At 41.2% G+C, this 16,129-nt stretch overlaps 2 protein-coding genes across 2 annotated transcripts; one reads left to right on the top strand and one right to left on the bottom strand.

Moving 5' to 3' along the window:
- The first annotated feature begins 5,842 nt into the window (after positions 1-5,842).
- Positions 5,843-10,199, top strand: rsph9 (radial spoke head component 9). Its single transcript, XM_070987967.1, has 5 exons — positions 5,843-6,176; positions 6,276-6,435; positions 6,925-7,054; positions 7,690-7,836; positions 9,888-10,199. Exons 1-5 carry the CDS (start codon positions 5,950-5,952, stop codon positions 10,046-10,048), a joined length of 825 nt encoding a protein of 274 aa, XP_070844068.1. The 5' UTR covers positions 5,843-5,949; the 3' UTR covers positions 10,049-10,199.
- A 45-nt stretch (positions 10,200-10,244) lies between these two features.
- mrps18a (mitochondrial ribosomal protein S18A) lies at positions 10,245-12,912 on the bottom strand. The gene is made up of 6 exons (XM_070987966.1): positions 12,730-12,912; positions 12,376-12,407; positions 11,499-11,603; positions 11,268-11,391; positions 10,901-10,973; positions 10,245-10,768 (listed from the first exon to the last, which is right to left on the bottom strand). Exons 1-6 carry the CDS (start codon positions 12,875-12,877, stop codon positions 10,624-10,626), a joined length of 627 nt encoding a protein of 208 aa, XP_070844067.1. The 5' UTR covers positions 12,878-12,912; the 3' UTR covers positions 10,245-10,623.
- Positions 12,913-16,129: the final 3,217 nt, after the last annotated feature.

The following is a 16,129-nucleotide window of genomic DNA, read 5'->3' as shown; positions in this document are numbered from 1 at the left end:
CATGCAAAGAGACTTGGAGACAGATTTGAACAGACATACCTCAACAAAGTCACATGAGAAAGCTGTGCAGGGTCAGGATGCGGGGGCACTAATAACTTGCAGATATTCTCATGTGGCGCCGAGGATGAGCTGGGAAAGAGATGAGTCTTTGATATTAGACACCTGATATACTGTCTGTGGGGTGTGTGTCTGCAATGTGTGTTTAATGCACTTGCTGGAGAGGACTGTATGCTGCGAGCTCGGTGGAGCAGGAGGAGTATGGACGTTAAGGCTGCAGGAGCCTGGGAAGCAGCTCTGTCCAGCAGCAGCAGGCTGGACTACAGCATACAGCTTTCCACAACCACACACCAAACTTTGACCCGATGTTAAACACACCACAAACTCACTGGCTCAGTTTCGGCCCACGTGGTTCTGGGCTTCTGGTAATGGGTGTGTGAAAGTCTGATCTGAAGTTTGATCCAATAGCATGCAAACTGGGAGCGGTTTGTGGCATCTCATGTCTGAACAGCTCACTCAGATTTTCACACAGATATCTGTTTTTGTTGTGAACAACTTATCAAATTCCTCCAACTCAGACAATTACAGGATTACCCCAATTAAAAAGACATCAAATAAAAATTAAAAAAAAAAGAAGCTGAGTTATTCCTCACATGGGACAACCGAGAACTGATGCTGACACTGATACTGATATTTGAATTTAGAAAAATCAGATAATGATAAATTCTTTTTTTTTTTTACATAAGTACATAACATAAAAACAGTTATATGAGTATCCCTTAAATATGTGCGGTAACTCAGTAGTTTTCCTGCAATTTGCTAATAATTTTCAAGATGTTTCCTGGAAAATAAGGATGCCATTTGGTTCAAATTATTGGGAAAATATGAATGTCCTTGCAAGCGACGCTCCATTTAAACTTAAATAGATTATAATTCAGTCCTCATTTATTACTGGAAAATAAGTTGAATTGTATGCTGTACACAGATTTCACATTTCTGCATGTTCAGTTGGTCTGCTGTGCACCAAAAGCGACTCTCAAGGTTACGCTTTGAATTAATTATCTGGAAACAACTGAACAACTGTCTCTGGTTTGCCTATAATTAGAAGCAAATTACATAGTTCCTGTGAGGAAATGTCTTTGAATTTATGAGAAAATTTACAGACCAGAATACTGTGAAATTACAGACCTGCAAAATAAGTATGTCTAAACTGGATTATTACATGTTTTTCCGCTTAGGATTGGTTTAGCTTAGCTTAGTCTATTGTAACCCACCATAAAACCACACATGTCATTGTTACTCATTGATTTTTGCGCAGATTAAACAAACATGATGTTAAATAGTGAGCTTCAGAGGTGCTGGTCAGATGGATTTTGTTACCTCCAGACAATGCCAGACTATGTTTCCCCCGATGTCTTTACAAAGCTGTAACCAAGCTATGTAAACTGGAAAGATTACATTTGAAAACTTGTCAGTGCTCTCTGGTTTAGATTAATGAGACACTGTCTAAATTCTCAAACAACAATCTCAAACATATCTTTCACACTTCTGTGGTGGAGTTACTTAGTGGCTGACAGGTGCATTAACGCAGATATATCTGCAACAAGCTAATAGTTACATATTTTTCGAATTCTAAGCTGGAAAAAAACTCAAAGGGAGAAAATGTGGACACTAAATAGACCCTGAAAATACAGAGAAATAAAATGGGAAAGCATTATGGGAAGAAAAACAAGCTTTTAAACTTAAGGGGAAAGGATAAGACTTATTGATGACAGAAGTTATTGGTTTCAGCAGTTTGTTGGCACCTCAGGTCAAGTGAAACAGCGGTGATTCAGTCTGTAAGGTATTACTAGTTTACACAACACGCCCTTCTCCGGATCAAAATATTTATCCAGTGTTAATCTCGAACCTCTGAGACTGTGTTTAGGTGTGCAACCCACTGAACTTGGTGCCCTTGGTGCATTCTTGGTATTGTTGTCGTCTGTGCTTTTGTATACCACAGACGCTATTATTTAGTCACTTCACTCCCTCTCTCTCAGGATTCACTTAATGCTGCACTCCCAGGCAAGTGAACTTAAGAAAGAGCCAGTGTGTTTGTGTTTGTGTGTGTGTGCGTGTATGTGTGTGTATCAAACAGGAATTAAAGCCATTTAGGGCTCCGAGGCTTTGGGGTCAGGTTTCCTTCATGTCACCACCAAGATCGATGGATGTGACCTCTGACTGCTCCAATTTGTATATAAACATGGCACTGGCCAATCACAGCATCGCGTGGGATGCTGCCAACCAATGAGAGTGTCTGGCAGCATCGTGCTCTGTGGCACTCCCATCTTTTGTCCGTCAGGATTAGTGCCGTGGCAACGCTGGTCGCCTGGGAGGTGAGTTTCCCAGAGCAGCGGGACCAGGGCAGAAACAGACCGCTTCATTCGAAGTATTACTTCCTTCCCGGCCAATTGGGAAACAGAAGTGGAGTGGTGTGTATGTGTGTGTCACTCTATGGCTCCAAAACTTCCACTTGGACTGCCAACTCTAATGAGGTGCCATCCTGAGCCACAAGCTCAAAGTGTGTTTGTCTGTGTGAGTGAGTGGGTTGGTGAGGGGCTGTCCTTATGTGCTCTCTGCTGTGTGGGGTACTCTGTAGAAAAGTCACCCCACTCTCCCTCCTTTTTCTGTTGGTGGACTACATTAGCCAGAAGGGCAGAGGGCCAGACAGCTGAAATCACTGCTGCTGATGAAGCATGTGACTCCAGACCGAGGCCCTTTTGTTTGGACAATTACAGCCAACACACAGAGGCCTGGAAATGCAGTCTGTCATGGGAATAGGCGAGCATGGGAATGAATGGACATTAGGAATTATTAGAACCTGCTTGTGTTCAGATCGCTGCTCTAGAGAGAAACCGCCTCCAATGTGTTCTTAAAGTTACATCCCTTCAGATTTTCAGATTTTCATACGCTATTTATAGGATTTCTCTGCAACAGGTAATGTATTTACATTCTTTAGTTAAATCCTCAGACTGTAGTTTTCATTGTTTAGTGGCGGAGTCCGCCAATCCCATGCTGGTGTTCAATTTGCCTTCACACACTCAAGGGATTCACGAGAAACAACAAGTTAACCACATTTTCTGCTTGCTGCTTCACATTGAAGTGGCTGGTTGAATGCTGCAACAGTGGGAAATGTTGCATTTGCCTTCAGCTGTAACTTTATACCTCTCTGACATGACATCGAGAGAGCAGCACGCAGTCAGGCTAATGTCAGTGAGATACAATTTCAAGGGATAACCCTGGATTACATTCACACCTCATTATTTATCTTGGATCAGATTGGTTTTTTAATCTTAATTCTATTAGTATCAAGTGGGTTTTATTCGCTCTCTCTCTCTTTTTTTTTCAATTATGGCATTTGATTTTTATTATTATTTATTATTTTCATTACTTCCTGTGAATCACCTGTGCAAGTGAAGGCAATTTGAATTTTGGATCCCGCAAGCAATGAAAACTACTTTAGAAAGAGATTATTACAAATACAATTGCAGAAAGAAATGGCTACCATAAATAGTATCAGAAGCAAGGTTTGATTTCATGAAAGTTAAATGGGATTTAACTTGGAGTGGGCGTGAGGTTAAGAATAAGACAACCGTCCGGCGTGATTTGCAGGGGCATTTACAGTACAGCACAAACAGAGGAAGCCCAGACTTCCAATCAAGGTGAACAAAAATAGGATCACCAAGCCAAAGAATAGCCCAACACCGGCAGACTGTCGAAAATCATTTGTTTGACAGTATCCAATCATGTTTTTCTAAGTGTAACTAAAGCTAAGACTGCTGGATCTGAGCCAGGATAAACCAAACAACCGACGCCCGTTTAGTGTCTTTTAAACAGGATTTTCTCCAGACGCTGGCCAGAAGAACCAGTGACTTCAGCGTGACTCAGTGCCTGTGTGTTCGGGATAGACCAATTCATGTACTGAGCTCAGGAAGTTACATCACCACTATGAGCAACAGCTAATGCATAACAATGTTTATAACTAAAAGGATGAGTGAAAGTTTGGCATTTTGAGTTCATTAAAGCGTCCCCATTAAATGCAGGTTCTTGGAGGTAGGACAGAGGATTCACCTGTCAAGTTGTTGGAGCAGGTGGAAGATGAAAACTCTTTGTTTGGATCAGATATTAATAAAGTCTGTGTATGAAAGGAGCTTTTGACACAGTGGGAAAGAGAATATGAATGAAATACTGGGAGTTTATCAGTGAAGAGTGATATTAAGGCTTACAATCCTGAACTTTACCACAGGGATTCAACCAAGTCACAACACAAGCAGTTCAGATATGCCTTTCACTATCAAAGTAAAGTCTCTCTGCTACGTCGCTCCTTAAAAGCAAACAGAATTGGCTGTGAAATACAGATAAAAGAGCCAATAGCAAATATTCAACACAATGACAAAGTCACACCGCACACACTGAAACATATCCGTCTTTCCTCCTCTCCCATGCTTGCTCATGTTTCAGCTATTTCAAATGCAGCCAAATCACATCTATAGCCTCGGACCTAAAACACACTGTGCCGGTTCTCCCTCATTTTCCGGCTCTAAATCCTATTCGTGACATTGCAGTAAGCCCAGAGGAAGACAGCCTGCTGAATGCTGTGAGTTCATGTCACGAGCCAGTGAGTTACCTTGAATTATGGCCTTGGGAGGACTTAATGAACTTACCTCTATGATTGCTACCTACTCAGCTGAACGCCAACACTCTCTTGTGTTATTTCTCTTGTCTCATATGCAGAGAAACACACAACATGATTGTGTGTACACAGAAAACGCATCCTGAGATGATATCCTAGCACTACCCCTGTTCCCATGTGCCATGCAGTCCTGTTGGAGGGATCTAAGCATGCATCCTGCCAGCTGTGCAAAGGGCTTAACCGATCCTGTCTCCCAGACACTTTGGTTGAAACTGCCAGACAAAAAACTGCCAGAGTTTCTGGCTGTAAGACAGAGAAAAGCCACAAGATTATTCCACAAACGACATCAAATACTCTAATAACCATGTACTGTATGTATAATCACAGCTTCAGAAAATATATATATGCCTGACTCTGTATGACGAGTACATGTGAATCTCATTTAGTGGGCTTTATATGATACAGTACTCAACATTGCTGGACACGATGTCTGGGAGAGCAAACTATAAATGAATCAATGTCGTAACTGACAAGCTTTGCCAGTATATTGTACCAGAGTTAATAATACAATACAATCCAACAACAAGGCAAAAAATTCTACATAGGTTGTCTTTCAATTTTAAGAGTGAGGCAATACACTGCTCTGTATTATATAATGAATGTTTTATATTTTTTAATAGACATTTTTCAAAGCAGACGTTTGTATTCAGTTGAGGTGCATTTACGTTTTATACATTACTGATGTATATCCTCCTTGCTTACTACCTAGTTTACTGACGGTTCGACCTATGAATCACGTGTGTTTAGAGTTAAACACCAGTAGTCTGAGGGACGACATGGAAAGCTGTGATTACTTCCTCTCCTAGCGACAAGCTAAACTAAAGACAGCCATGTATAATATTTACGTACTCTGTCTGCTTCTTCTTGCACGCGCACACTTGAAAAGCTGGGGCATTACGTCAGGGCAGACTCGCGTGCGCTGGTTTCCATAAACACCACGAGCAAACGCACCCGAAAAGAGACGTTAATAATTTTTGTTTTCTCTCTGTTTTGACAATGATATTTAGTTCAGGCACGAAACACTTAAAAAAGAAAGAAAAGTTATTTACAACAGAAAAAAGAAAGGGGGGAGAGGGGGCTGGGGCGTTGCTATGACAACCTGCAACACGATTTGTTGTCATTAGCGTTCGGCTTTGGTTAGCTGTTGTGTTATCTAGCAAATGGTTTCAAACAGCGGGTATTGTTTAAGTAACTAATATCTACTTGAAAGTACATAAACAATGGACTCAAATTCCTTATACTATTCTTTGGAACTCGTTGCCGGTAACGGACACACTTTAAGCGTTGAGCAAAGGACCGCCCTGCAGACTTCCTTGGTGATCTTGAAGAAAAACTACAAGTTCCATCGAGTCTTGTTTTGGGGCAAAATACTGGGATTGAAGCAGGATTATTTCATCGCTCAGGGGAGAGGAGAAGATGAGATGCAGGATAGAAAGAACCTCTATAGGTAAGGTAGCCTCAGCTGTAATTTCATGCAGCAGCTTTCTGTGTCCCCTCACAGTGTGAAGTAAAGTTACCTGAGTGCGTGTTGCTCTGTGGCCTCCAGCTCCAACTGCATGGACTGGTTCCTGCTCCCCCCTGCCACAGACTCTATGATCGAGGAAGTGTCCGCGGCTGCAAAGGGTCGCTTCATAGGAGACCCCTCATTTATGTATGAGCATGTTGAGATCCGCCGGCAAGGGGAGAAGGATGAGGAGAGGGTGGTGGTGAGTACGGTCACATCAGCATGGTTGGAAAACGAGCACAGTGAAAATGTTGAGCTGCCAGGTGAACCTCAAGACAGAGTCACGTGGACTGAAGTGTGAAGTTGTTCTAGTGTTCAGTACTACTGCCCCAGAGCAAGAGAAGGTGTTAAATTACCCTGCAGGTAGTTTATAAACACATCCCTGTACTTTTAGCCAAAGAAAAATATTTTAGCATAGCATCATCTAGTTGAACTGTAACTAGAGCCAAAATAAGGATGGATGTGGGACCAAAATTAAACATATAGTTAAAACAAACAAACAATAAAAGCTTAGGAGAGACAATGAGCTACTTACCTATAGCCCGCACTATCTCAGGTCAGCTATCTCTGCAACAAACAACTGTTTTTATCCATAAGTGCGAAGGAGAATTGAATCTAAATGTCAGCGCTGAGATTTGTTTTCATGACTGTCATGAAATTCAAGCTCATGATGGACTGTTCTTGTTTTCAGACCAAAGTCAAAGAGGAGAGCAGGCTGGCAGTGGCGGTTCATCAGATCGATGAGGAAGTGTCTGTGGTACCACGTGGGGCGTTCGTGAAGAGTCCACACGGCCTTGTCAAGATCAACCGCAGCTTTGGTGGTAAGTGTCTGTCACACCGCCACACCCTATGTTTCACTGTGGACTGTGAATACTCACTGCTGTACGTGAATGACCCAGAGGTGTTTCATAAAGCACGGTTAACATGTGGGTAACACTTTACATTTAGGCACACATATTCACCATTAACTAGTTGTGTATTAGCATGCATATTAGTAGCATGCGGCCTCTTTATTGGTCATTAAAAAACACTTATTATTAAACTTATTCCACATGAACATATTCTACAATTATTAGGCCCTAAACCAAAAGTTTTACCCCATTAACCTCCTAATTACTGATTATTGATAGTAAGGAAGTTGTACTTCAATTACAATTTTAATGACATAACCCTAACCCTGAGAATAAGGCATTATTAAGTCCTTTATAATGATTAATAAAGAAACACTATGCTACTAGTATGCATGCCGATAAGCAACTAATTAACAGTGAATTTGTGTACCTTGATATAAAGTGTGACTAAAATGGAGTATTTATTTTAACTGGATAGATATCATGAAATATTTCACAAATTATTTGGTTGATTTGCTAGTCCTGCTTTGTGAAACATAATGCATGCATGTGTCTATTTTGGCATGATTTCACTGCATATTTTAATTATGTGCAAATCTGCTCAGGTCTGTCTTTCTCAGAAGCAGGGAAGCTTGACAACTTCCTTCATTTCAGCAGACCAAAGAATCTGAAGAAGAAATCCATCCTGGAAATGGGTGATTTGAACCCAGCTATTGACTTCCTGGATGTACTGAGTGATGACATTCCTAAAGGTGAAACCAGAGAGTTCAGTCTACCCCACTCTATAACATGTCACCAGTTGTTTTGTATACAAATATCATACCTTAGAGCATTTGATGGAAGTACTGAAGTACATGAACACATCTTCAGCTTTTTTTTTATCTCCTGCTCACTGAGCTCTAAGAGGTTTTGCAATGAAAACTTCAGTAAATCAAACCAGAGCCGAAAAGTGTCATTCTATGATGTGGTGCCATTAACACACAGCTACTTTGAGTACGTGCAAGGGTTTTTCTCAGTTAGTGTTCCAACCGCCGTGCTACATTACAGCTTGATGGGGTGTGAATTCAGCACAAATCATGGTGATTCAGCTGACTGAAAGTCAAAAGGTGTTTCTTCCAAACTGAATCATTTTGACAGTAAAATGATTCAATTAGTTCCTAAAACTCCTGATGTCAGCCTACATGTCAGATGGAATGGGTTTTCTGGGAATATGTTGAAAGGATTTCCCGTTAAATTTACCCATCGCTGAGTGTTTGCATACAACAGTTTCTGTTGGATTAGAATTATCTGGGGATTCACGGCCCACCTACTGTGAGTCAGGCCTCAGGTTCTTCATAGGAAAATTACAAATCATTCTGTGATCATCATTCCTGCCTAAAAGTGAGTAAGATGAAATCAGGACAGAAACCTACAGCACATGGGAAGAACCCAACCAGAAACCAAACTGGTGTTAAAGGATTAACAGGATTACTCACATCTGTAGAAACTCCAACTAAAACAATTCAAGTAATGGTTTAGAAATAAGTGGTTTAGCCAGATTTTGCTCATTTATGGAAAATTACTACTGCATATTCTCCAGAGCACACACGTGTTGTAGATAGACATTCAAAATGTTATTGCTTTATGACAAAACTTGCAGTGACTTGCTGCCTTGGATTGGGTTCATCAAATATATTGTATAATGGTGTGGTAATAGTCTTTCAGGTTTGTGTGCTTGAATTCTGGTGGGAAACACACATTTGAGCTACTGAACAGTATTACGTGTTGGAAAATTCAAACCTAGGAAGCAAACAGTAAGCCAACGTAAATGCTCCGAAAGGAGTCTGTGAATTTAGTCACGTCTGTCAAGGTTTGAGGTTGGTTGCTTAGCTGGATGTGCTGCTGGCTATAGTCAATGTAGATGATGTGAGGCTCTGGACGCAATTGTGTATGTGTGTGTGAGAAAGAAGGAGAAAATATTTAGCGGCCATAGCCAAACACGCAGCAGATGTCTGATTTAAGAGGGCTTCCACATGTGTATATGTTTGTGTGTTCTTTGAGTTGATACGGATGTCAGCGGTGTCATCACTGCAGCGGACATCATGCAGCTGTCTCAATGCCACACTCACTGCGGCCGTCTTAACAGCAGTTTGCATGTGTTCGCTGAAAAGGAGAAAGAATTAGCTTTTGGGGCTTTTTTAAACGGTCTCTGGGGAGAACGTGATACGTGATTGGTGCAGATTAAAAGACAGGTGCTTTCCTCTGAGGACCTAAGTTGGGCTCCCCTTCTTTTCAACAACAGTCCTGCAAGCTGTTTCCACCTCCTGATTTATGGCTTTGGTTTCTTCTCCTTCAGCAGTAGTTACAACCTGGACACCATATGTTGTATATCACATGCCAAACCTCTCACTTTTTAGTTGAATCATACATTGCCAGATAAGTTCAAAGACAAGAAAAGTAATGCAATACATGTCCAATTTACCAAAATCCTCTCCCTTGTGTGTTAAAGAAGGGCTTTTATGTTTACATAGTAGCAGATCCAGTTCTTGTTCTCAATTCCCTGGGTCTTGGGTTCATGGTCACACCCAAACATATTGAGAAACAGGTTAGACTGTAGATATCAAAAGCACAAAGGCTTGATTTATTGGAGTATCCCTTGGCTGCCTTGAGCATGTGAATAGTCTAATGTTCCTGGACTGAAAAGAAAGATAATGGCGGCCTCTGCTTAAATTCAGCTCAATGGCGCAGTCAGAGAACATGACGTGACAGACTCCTGCATTTAACATCATTTGTTTACAAAAAAATATTGTATGTTTGTGCACAGGATCATGGAGTCTTCAGTTGGAATGTGCTGGCAAAGTGTGTGTGCTTCGCAGCCTGCTGTGGCTCGGCCTGACCTTCTACCATGTGCCAATGACGCCACAGCATGGATACATCTATTTTGGTAACGGGACCAAGAATTTGGATCTTCCTTTCATGCTATAAAAAGAGACATCTTACACCTATTTCAAGCTATGATTTCCTCGTGTTTCTCTGTTAACCAATTCAACCTTTAAATTGTATTAAATGCAACATACTGCAGAACCTTTTGTTTGTCTTATCTTAAAACAAATAAACTAAAAGGAGGTACAGTCATGCTGTTTTTGTTCCATTTAGTTCTCATGCACAAAAGCTGTTCCTATACAGTAAACACATGCTGAGAGCATTTTATTTGCACATCTGTGTTGCCTTGAGTATACACAGTCAACATACCACCTACTTTGAAACTCTAGCATTGACCCAGCTGATGATCACATTAACTTGTCAGAGAGGTAACTTCAAGGGCTTTTTGAAAACCCACAGAGTCAGAATGGATGGTTCTGGTTGGGGCTGAGGGTGATTCATTAAAAGCGTGACACGGCTTAATAAACAAAAGGTAGTATAAATACAGATGGATGAAGCTTTTAGGCCCTTTCCCAAGGGCAATGTGACAAAAGTCCATTTGAAAATGCACCCCTTGCGTGAAAGGGCCCACCCCCTCTGGTCTTGTTGGCGCACCGATTCGTCAGGCTTTCTGTCCTTCAGTGTTTTATGTAAAGGGGCTTGACGCCATAACGTATGTTGTTCTTGAGTGCTGGGTGGCCAACAGCCATGCGCCTCTTACACCACTTAAGTCCAGTTTTATAGATGGGTTTCACAGAGTCAATGGACCAGCGGGTCAGGTATCTGTACAAGACACAGCACATGTGGGCCATGAAATTATCGCTTGCTTCAGCTGCACTGGGACTGGTGCTGATTACTGAGAGATAATGGTGAGAAACACACATATGAATAGACATATGTTCATGCATACATTACCTGTTAAGCTGGGGCTTGGGCTTCTTTGGGACATGGCCCTCTGGAAGTTTGGGTTTGTGGTCAGGCAGCAGACCTTTCACACAGAAACAAACAAAAGTCTTAACAGCCGAGTAAAGAAGCTTCAAAAAGGCACAACAGGAAAAAAATTCTGGATTCTCACACCATTCAACCAGCTGCTCAAACTTCGCACCAGCTTGACAGGGTCAGATTCAGAGTGGTTTATACCTTTACATGCTTATCTACACCCCCCAACTGTATTTTAAAGATGTGGAAATTATTTTCAATTTGTTAGTTATGGTACCCAGTGTCATACAGATAATCAAGGCAGAAGTAATTACACAAACGAGGGGCAGGCAGCAGCACTGACCTGCTCTGTGGGCCATCTGCACACAGGCAGCAATCTTGCGATGTTCCTCTCGACAGAGACCAGTGATACTCCTGGGCAACAGCCCTCCATCAGACCTGATGAACTGACTGAGCAATAAGACATCCTGGAGAGGGTTAAAGAGGGGAAAAAAAAGAGAAAACCAGGCACTTTAAAAGAGCTGATACACTTTCCTTAATGTCTCAGATGCTTTGGTCATGTGAGCACATTTACCGTGTAGCTGTATTTGTTCTGCAGGTTCCATCTGTAGATAGGACACTTGGCTGCGGGGTTTGGAGGCTGTGGTGCTGCTGGACTGTCCAGTATTTTACCCTCAATCTGGCAAACGATTCATATGATTATTGTCAGTATAATCAGAAACTATGGAAGCTTCCTTGCCAGGGTGCACTGCATATTTACATATGCAGCAGGAAAAAAAAAAAACTCACAAGTTCATCTCTCCCACTGTCTTACTGTTGGTTATTGGTTGAAGAGGTGTTCCTCACATCTGATCTAATGTGAAACTTGTACTTCAAGGCTCTAATGAAATCTAAACCCTACAATGACACCTTTAAAATGTGTAAAATGAAAAAACACTTTGATATAAAATCACCATGAGAACGTGTCTCTGACCTGAAAGGCCCTGCTAAATAGATAAAAATGTATAATTAAGATACACTCAGCAGACAAAAACACGTTGTATTATATAATGTGTGGAGTTTATACCTGCTACTCCTATCCTTTACAATGGAACAGTCATTTGTCTATTTGTTACATACTGTCATCATCTATCCCAAAACCAACAGTGTGCATATACACATTTTTAATGTAATGATGGATGATGGACCACTGTTGATTTTACCTATTACAGTGTTGTTTTCCATTAAAACATCCACACTCAAGAATAACTTAATGCAGCTTTTACATAAAGATGGTTTTGGATTTGTTTCTTTAGAAAGTAACCTGATGTAACACATGACAATTCAGGCATTGGGAATGAATGTGTATTGCAAATAAAAATAATCATACTACAAACGTACAGCCAAAACACTACAAAAGACAGGACACATGCAGATCATTTTGTTCCCCATCATATCCTGACTGTACTTACCGTTGTTGTTTTACCCTCTTGGTTCTCCACCACTGTAAAAACAGACATTACATGATGTAAGACATTAAAACAAACTCACATTCTGCACAACAGTGTATAAATACTTGGATGGATAACCATCAACTTTCAGGACATGTAATAATCAGAGGAGGAGGAATGAAACAAAACATGATTATAATGTTTAGAATTTTTGTGCTCACAGCACACTAAATGAAAAGATGTGTAGAAGAGGCTGTCTCTTTTGCAAACAGCTAATGAGTAACTGTGAGGTGCCTGTAACTGTCAGCGTCTTTGTGCTAACATGCTAGCTAACATGTAGCAGGGCGCTTCTACGTTGCTGGGCTAAAATCTCACCTTGGCGGATCCCTCGGCACTGAGTGATTAAAGGCGGTAGCTGAGGAACAGTTATCCTCTGTTGAACCTTCACGATGGTATTTGCGGCACCTAATTTTAAGCCCGAAAATGAGGTCCATACTGTCCTGAGTACACCGCGGGCTGCCATGTTTAATTCTTGACCTTCGCTTTCGTCTCTTCCTGTCTGCTAATCTCGCGAGAAAGAAAACAGCGCCAACCTCGGTGAAGACCTCTTATTACATCGATGGTGGTAAGGACAAAAAGAAGAAAACAATTACAATAGAAAGTAGGTTATACAAGTAAATAAATCAGCTTCAATAGCCCCCACGTCTGTCTTTGACATTTCTCTTTGTTTAATGAACTGGCTTGACAAATGGCCATGTCCAAGAGGAAATTCCTTTTCAAATCCAGATAAATATAATTACAGCTTGCTTTTATGATCCTTTATCAAAAGCTTTGCCTCACAGGACAAACACATTATGAGCCAAGATCAGAATCTAATTCATTAAAATTAATCCTAAAACAAATTGCAGCACAGTATCAAATGAAATTAAACACAAGGGGGGAAAACATTGAAGACACTGCATGTTGAAAAGTATTTAAGACTAGAGGAATGCCCAGAAAAAGGTGACAATGACATTCATAACACAGAGCTAGAGAAATGTAAAGCCTCAATCAACATGAAACTACAATGTATTTGTCTGCAAGGAGGATTTAAACCTAATTTGCGGGGGAAAATATCTTCAGATCCTACAGTGGACAAAGTACACAAGCCCATTACTGACTCAAAGCATAGATACTCCTAGCCAAATATTATTCCAATACAAGTGAAAGTTAAAGTACTGGAGCACTTCAGTAAATGTACTTTGTGTCCACCCCTGCCTTCATATGCTTAAATTATTGTGTTGCTTTTGTATAGATGCTCAGGGTTCATAACAAAGGGTCGCTGTTCATACCTCTACTCATACCATGCTCATCAGATGAAAGTATGAGAGGTACCTACAGGAGCAGGGTGGGAACACGCCAACCTTTTGTTGCAGAAACTAGAAGATACAGATAGATCCTTCATGCCCAGATAAAAAGACTCGGAGAGGATAAAGAGTTTGATGCTCGATAGTGTTATCATGAGAACACTATGCCATTGTGCAGTTGTCATGTTTTTGTTTGCTTCTTGCAGAATTTATCTCATGACTTCATCTGTTTGCAAAAAGAAAGCATCAAGAAAGCCAAGGCAGGCGGCACAATAGAGCACAATAGAAAAGTTTTTCCTTAGAAACAGTCAAATATATTTACGGAACTTGTTCTTGAACAAATTCTCACTGTATGATACACTGAAGCAGGATCTCTTACAAATGCTCAAATTATGGCAAAGATCATTATATTTTGTCCTCAGGTTAGACCTCAATATTCAAACAAAATTGTAGATAATAAGAAACGTTCAGTTCACCATGAGCTTCAAGGTGTATGCAGCACTGTCTCTGTTTGGAACTAAAGGTGCCCTGTGGAGCTTCTGACCACTTGTAGCGCTGTGGAGCCATGTTTTTATAAGTGGGCCCCTGTTTGGTTCATATCTTGCACACGCGTGAGGATGCACGTGAATGAGCTCAAGTACAGGGTACAAGATACACATTTCTACCAATGTTTTTACATTATTCCATTGATTGACGGGTGATGAACTGCAGCATTGCACCAACAATGAAGAGTGAGATTTCAAGATAGATAAAGATAATAGATGTAAAATATGCACCATTTGAAGTATTCAGAAAATCTGTTTTGCAAATGTTTTATAATGTAAACAGTTTGTTTGTTTACAGAAAAAAAACCTGAGGGCACCTTTCAGTTTTTGTTTGGATCTTGATGGTTATTTTTAGATATTAGCCAAAAAATTTTGATAATTATGATATCTCAAATCCATGTCATTGAAGTCCAGATAAACTTGAATGTGAGACATAGTTGCTGAACCTATTGACTCCTGCGTGTCTCTTCAACAACTGGTTCAGCATAGTTAATGAATGCAGCTCAGTAAATACGAGTCGGGAGCATGTTCGCCATCATGGTTGTTTAGTTTCATGGCCAAAAAATGTGAACAATTTCTCGAATGCCATCTCAACAGTGGAGCCTAGAAGAGCTGCACACTGAGATGCAAATGGCCTTCTGTGTTCATCACGTCTACAGAGCAGAGAGTAGATAGACAGAGATTACCGTCACCCTGCCGCCACAAAGGAAGCATTGTCTCAGTGATCAGGTCCCTTCGTCAAGGACACTTTAGTAGTCACATTCCTTGAGAGAAGTCCAAAAAATGGCATTTAAAGTGTCTGGCCACCTCCTCACAGGCTTTGATATTCAAATGAAACATGGCCCTGTACAAACAGGCGCCTCAGCTGAGGAAGAAGGAGGGGAGTAAATCAGATAGGATTTCCCTCAGATGAAAAGAGCTCGTCTGACATTTTCACAGCGAGCGCTGAGGGACACTGAAGCAATGTTGGTTCGATGTCATGGTGGGAAGTTATTGCTGTGTGGAAAAGGTTAGCGTTTTCACCCCTGCTTCCCTGCATAAACTGCTTAAACGCAGCATGGAACGAGCAGAAGAGCTGAGACTGGAGCGAAGATGAGCGGGCACGGTCACATCGCACAAAAACAAATCCAACCCACCCCGCCGCTTTCCCCTTTTATTGTCACACACCGTCAGTTTGTTTTGCCTTTAATGTTTTGGTGAAGACTGAAGGGCCCCTGGCGATAGCTTCTGCTGAAGAGTCTAAACACAAGAAAAACCCTCCGAGAGGGTCATAACAGCAACACCGTGGGATCTTAGAAGCTGAATTTTAGTTGAACCTTTAATCAAAATCACTGAATTACACAATCTGACTGTTGAAGATTTCTCCCAGTGAGAACCAAGAGTTTTTCGACAGAACGTCTTATTCCCATGCAGATGGAATGTGTGGATTTGCTGCCATCCAAATTGATGGGCACAGTCTGGTATGCAATTAAGGCATAGCTGTCACTAAGAGGCTTTCCTGGGTGATTAACTTGTAAGGGCTGTTGCATCCAAGGAAGTCAACTGAACACAATTAGCCTATTTCAAGGGGAAGAGTTTGGTTAAAGCCCCCCACTGCTTGTAAAATGAGGTGAGAAGGAAGAAGCTTTCCAAAGCAGACAAGTGGAGAGACAGACGCTGGTTTATTGACCGGGGAGTGGAGCTCAAGGTTAGAAGTGACATCCAGTGCACGTGTGTAGCTTTGATGTTGGGTTAAACTATCTTGCAAGTGACATGAATCTCCATCCATTCAAGTATCAGCGATAGCCCCCCTTCCCTTCTTTTTCTCAGCCCTCTCACTCATTACCCTTCCCGCACTCATTTGGGTGTACGTGCTAAACGGCACTGGCTTCTTCAGCATATTCA

The sequence above is a fragment of the Chaetodon trifascialis genome, chromosome 19, assembly GCF_039877785.1.
Source record: "Chaetodon trifascialis isolate fChaTrf1 chromosome 19, fChaTrf1.hap1, whole genome shotgun sequence".
NCBI classification, from domain to species: Eukaryota; Metazoa; Chordata; class Actinopteri; order Chaetodontiformes; family Chaetodontidae; genus Chaetodon; species Chaetodon trifascialis.
Note: the sequence above shows the minus strand (reverse complement) of the source record. Positions and strands in the feature narration are given on the sequence as shown.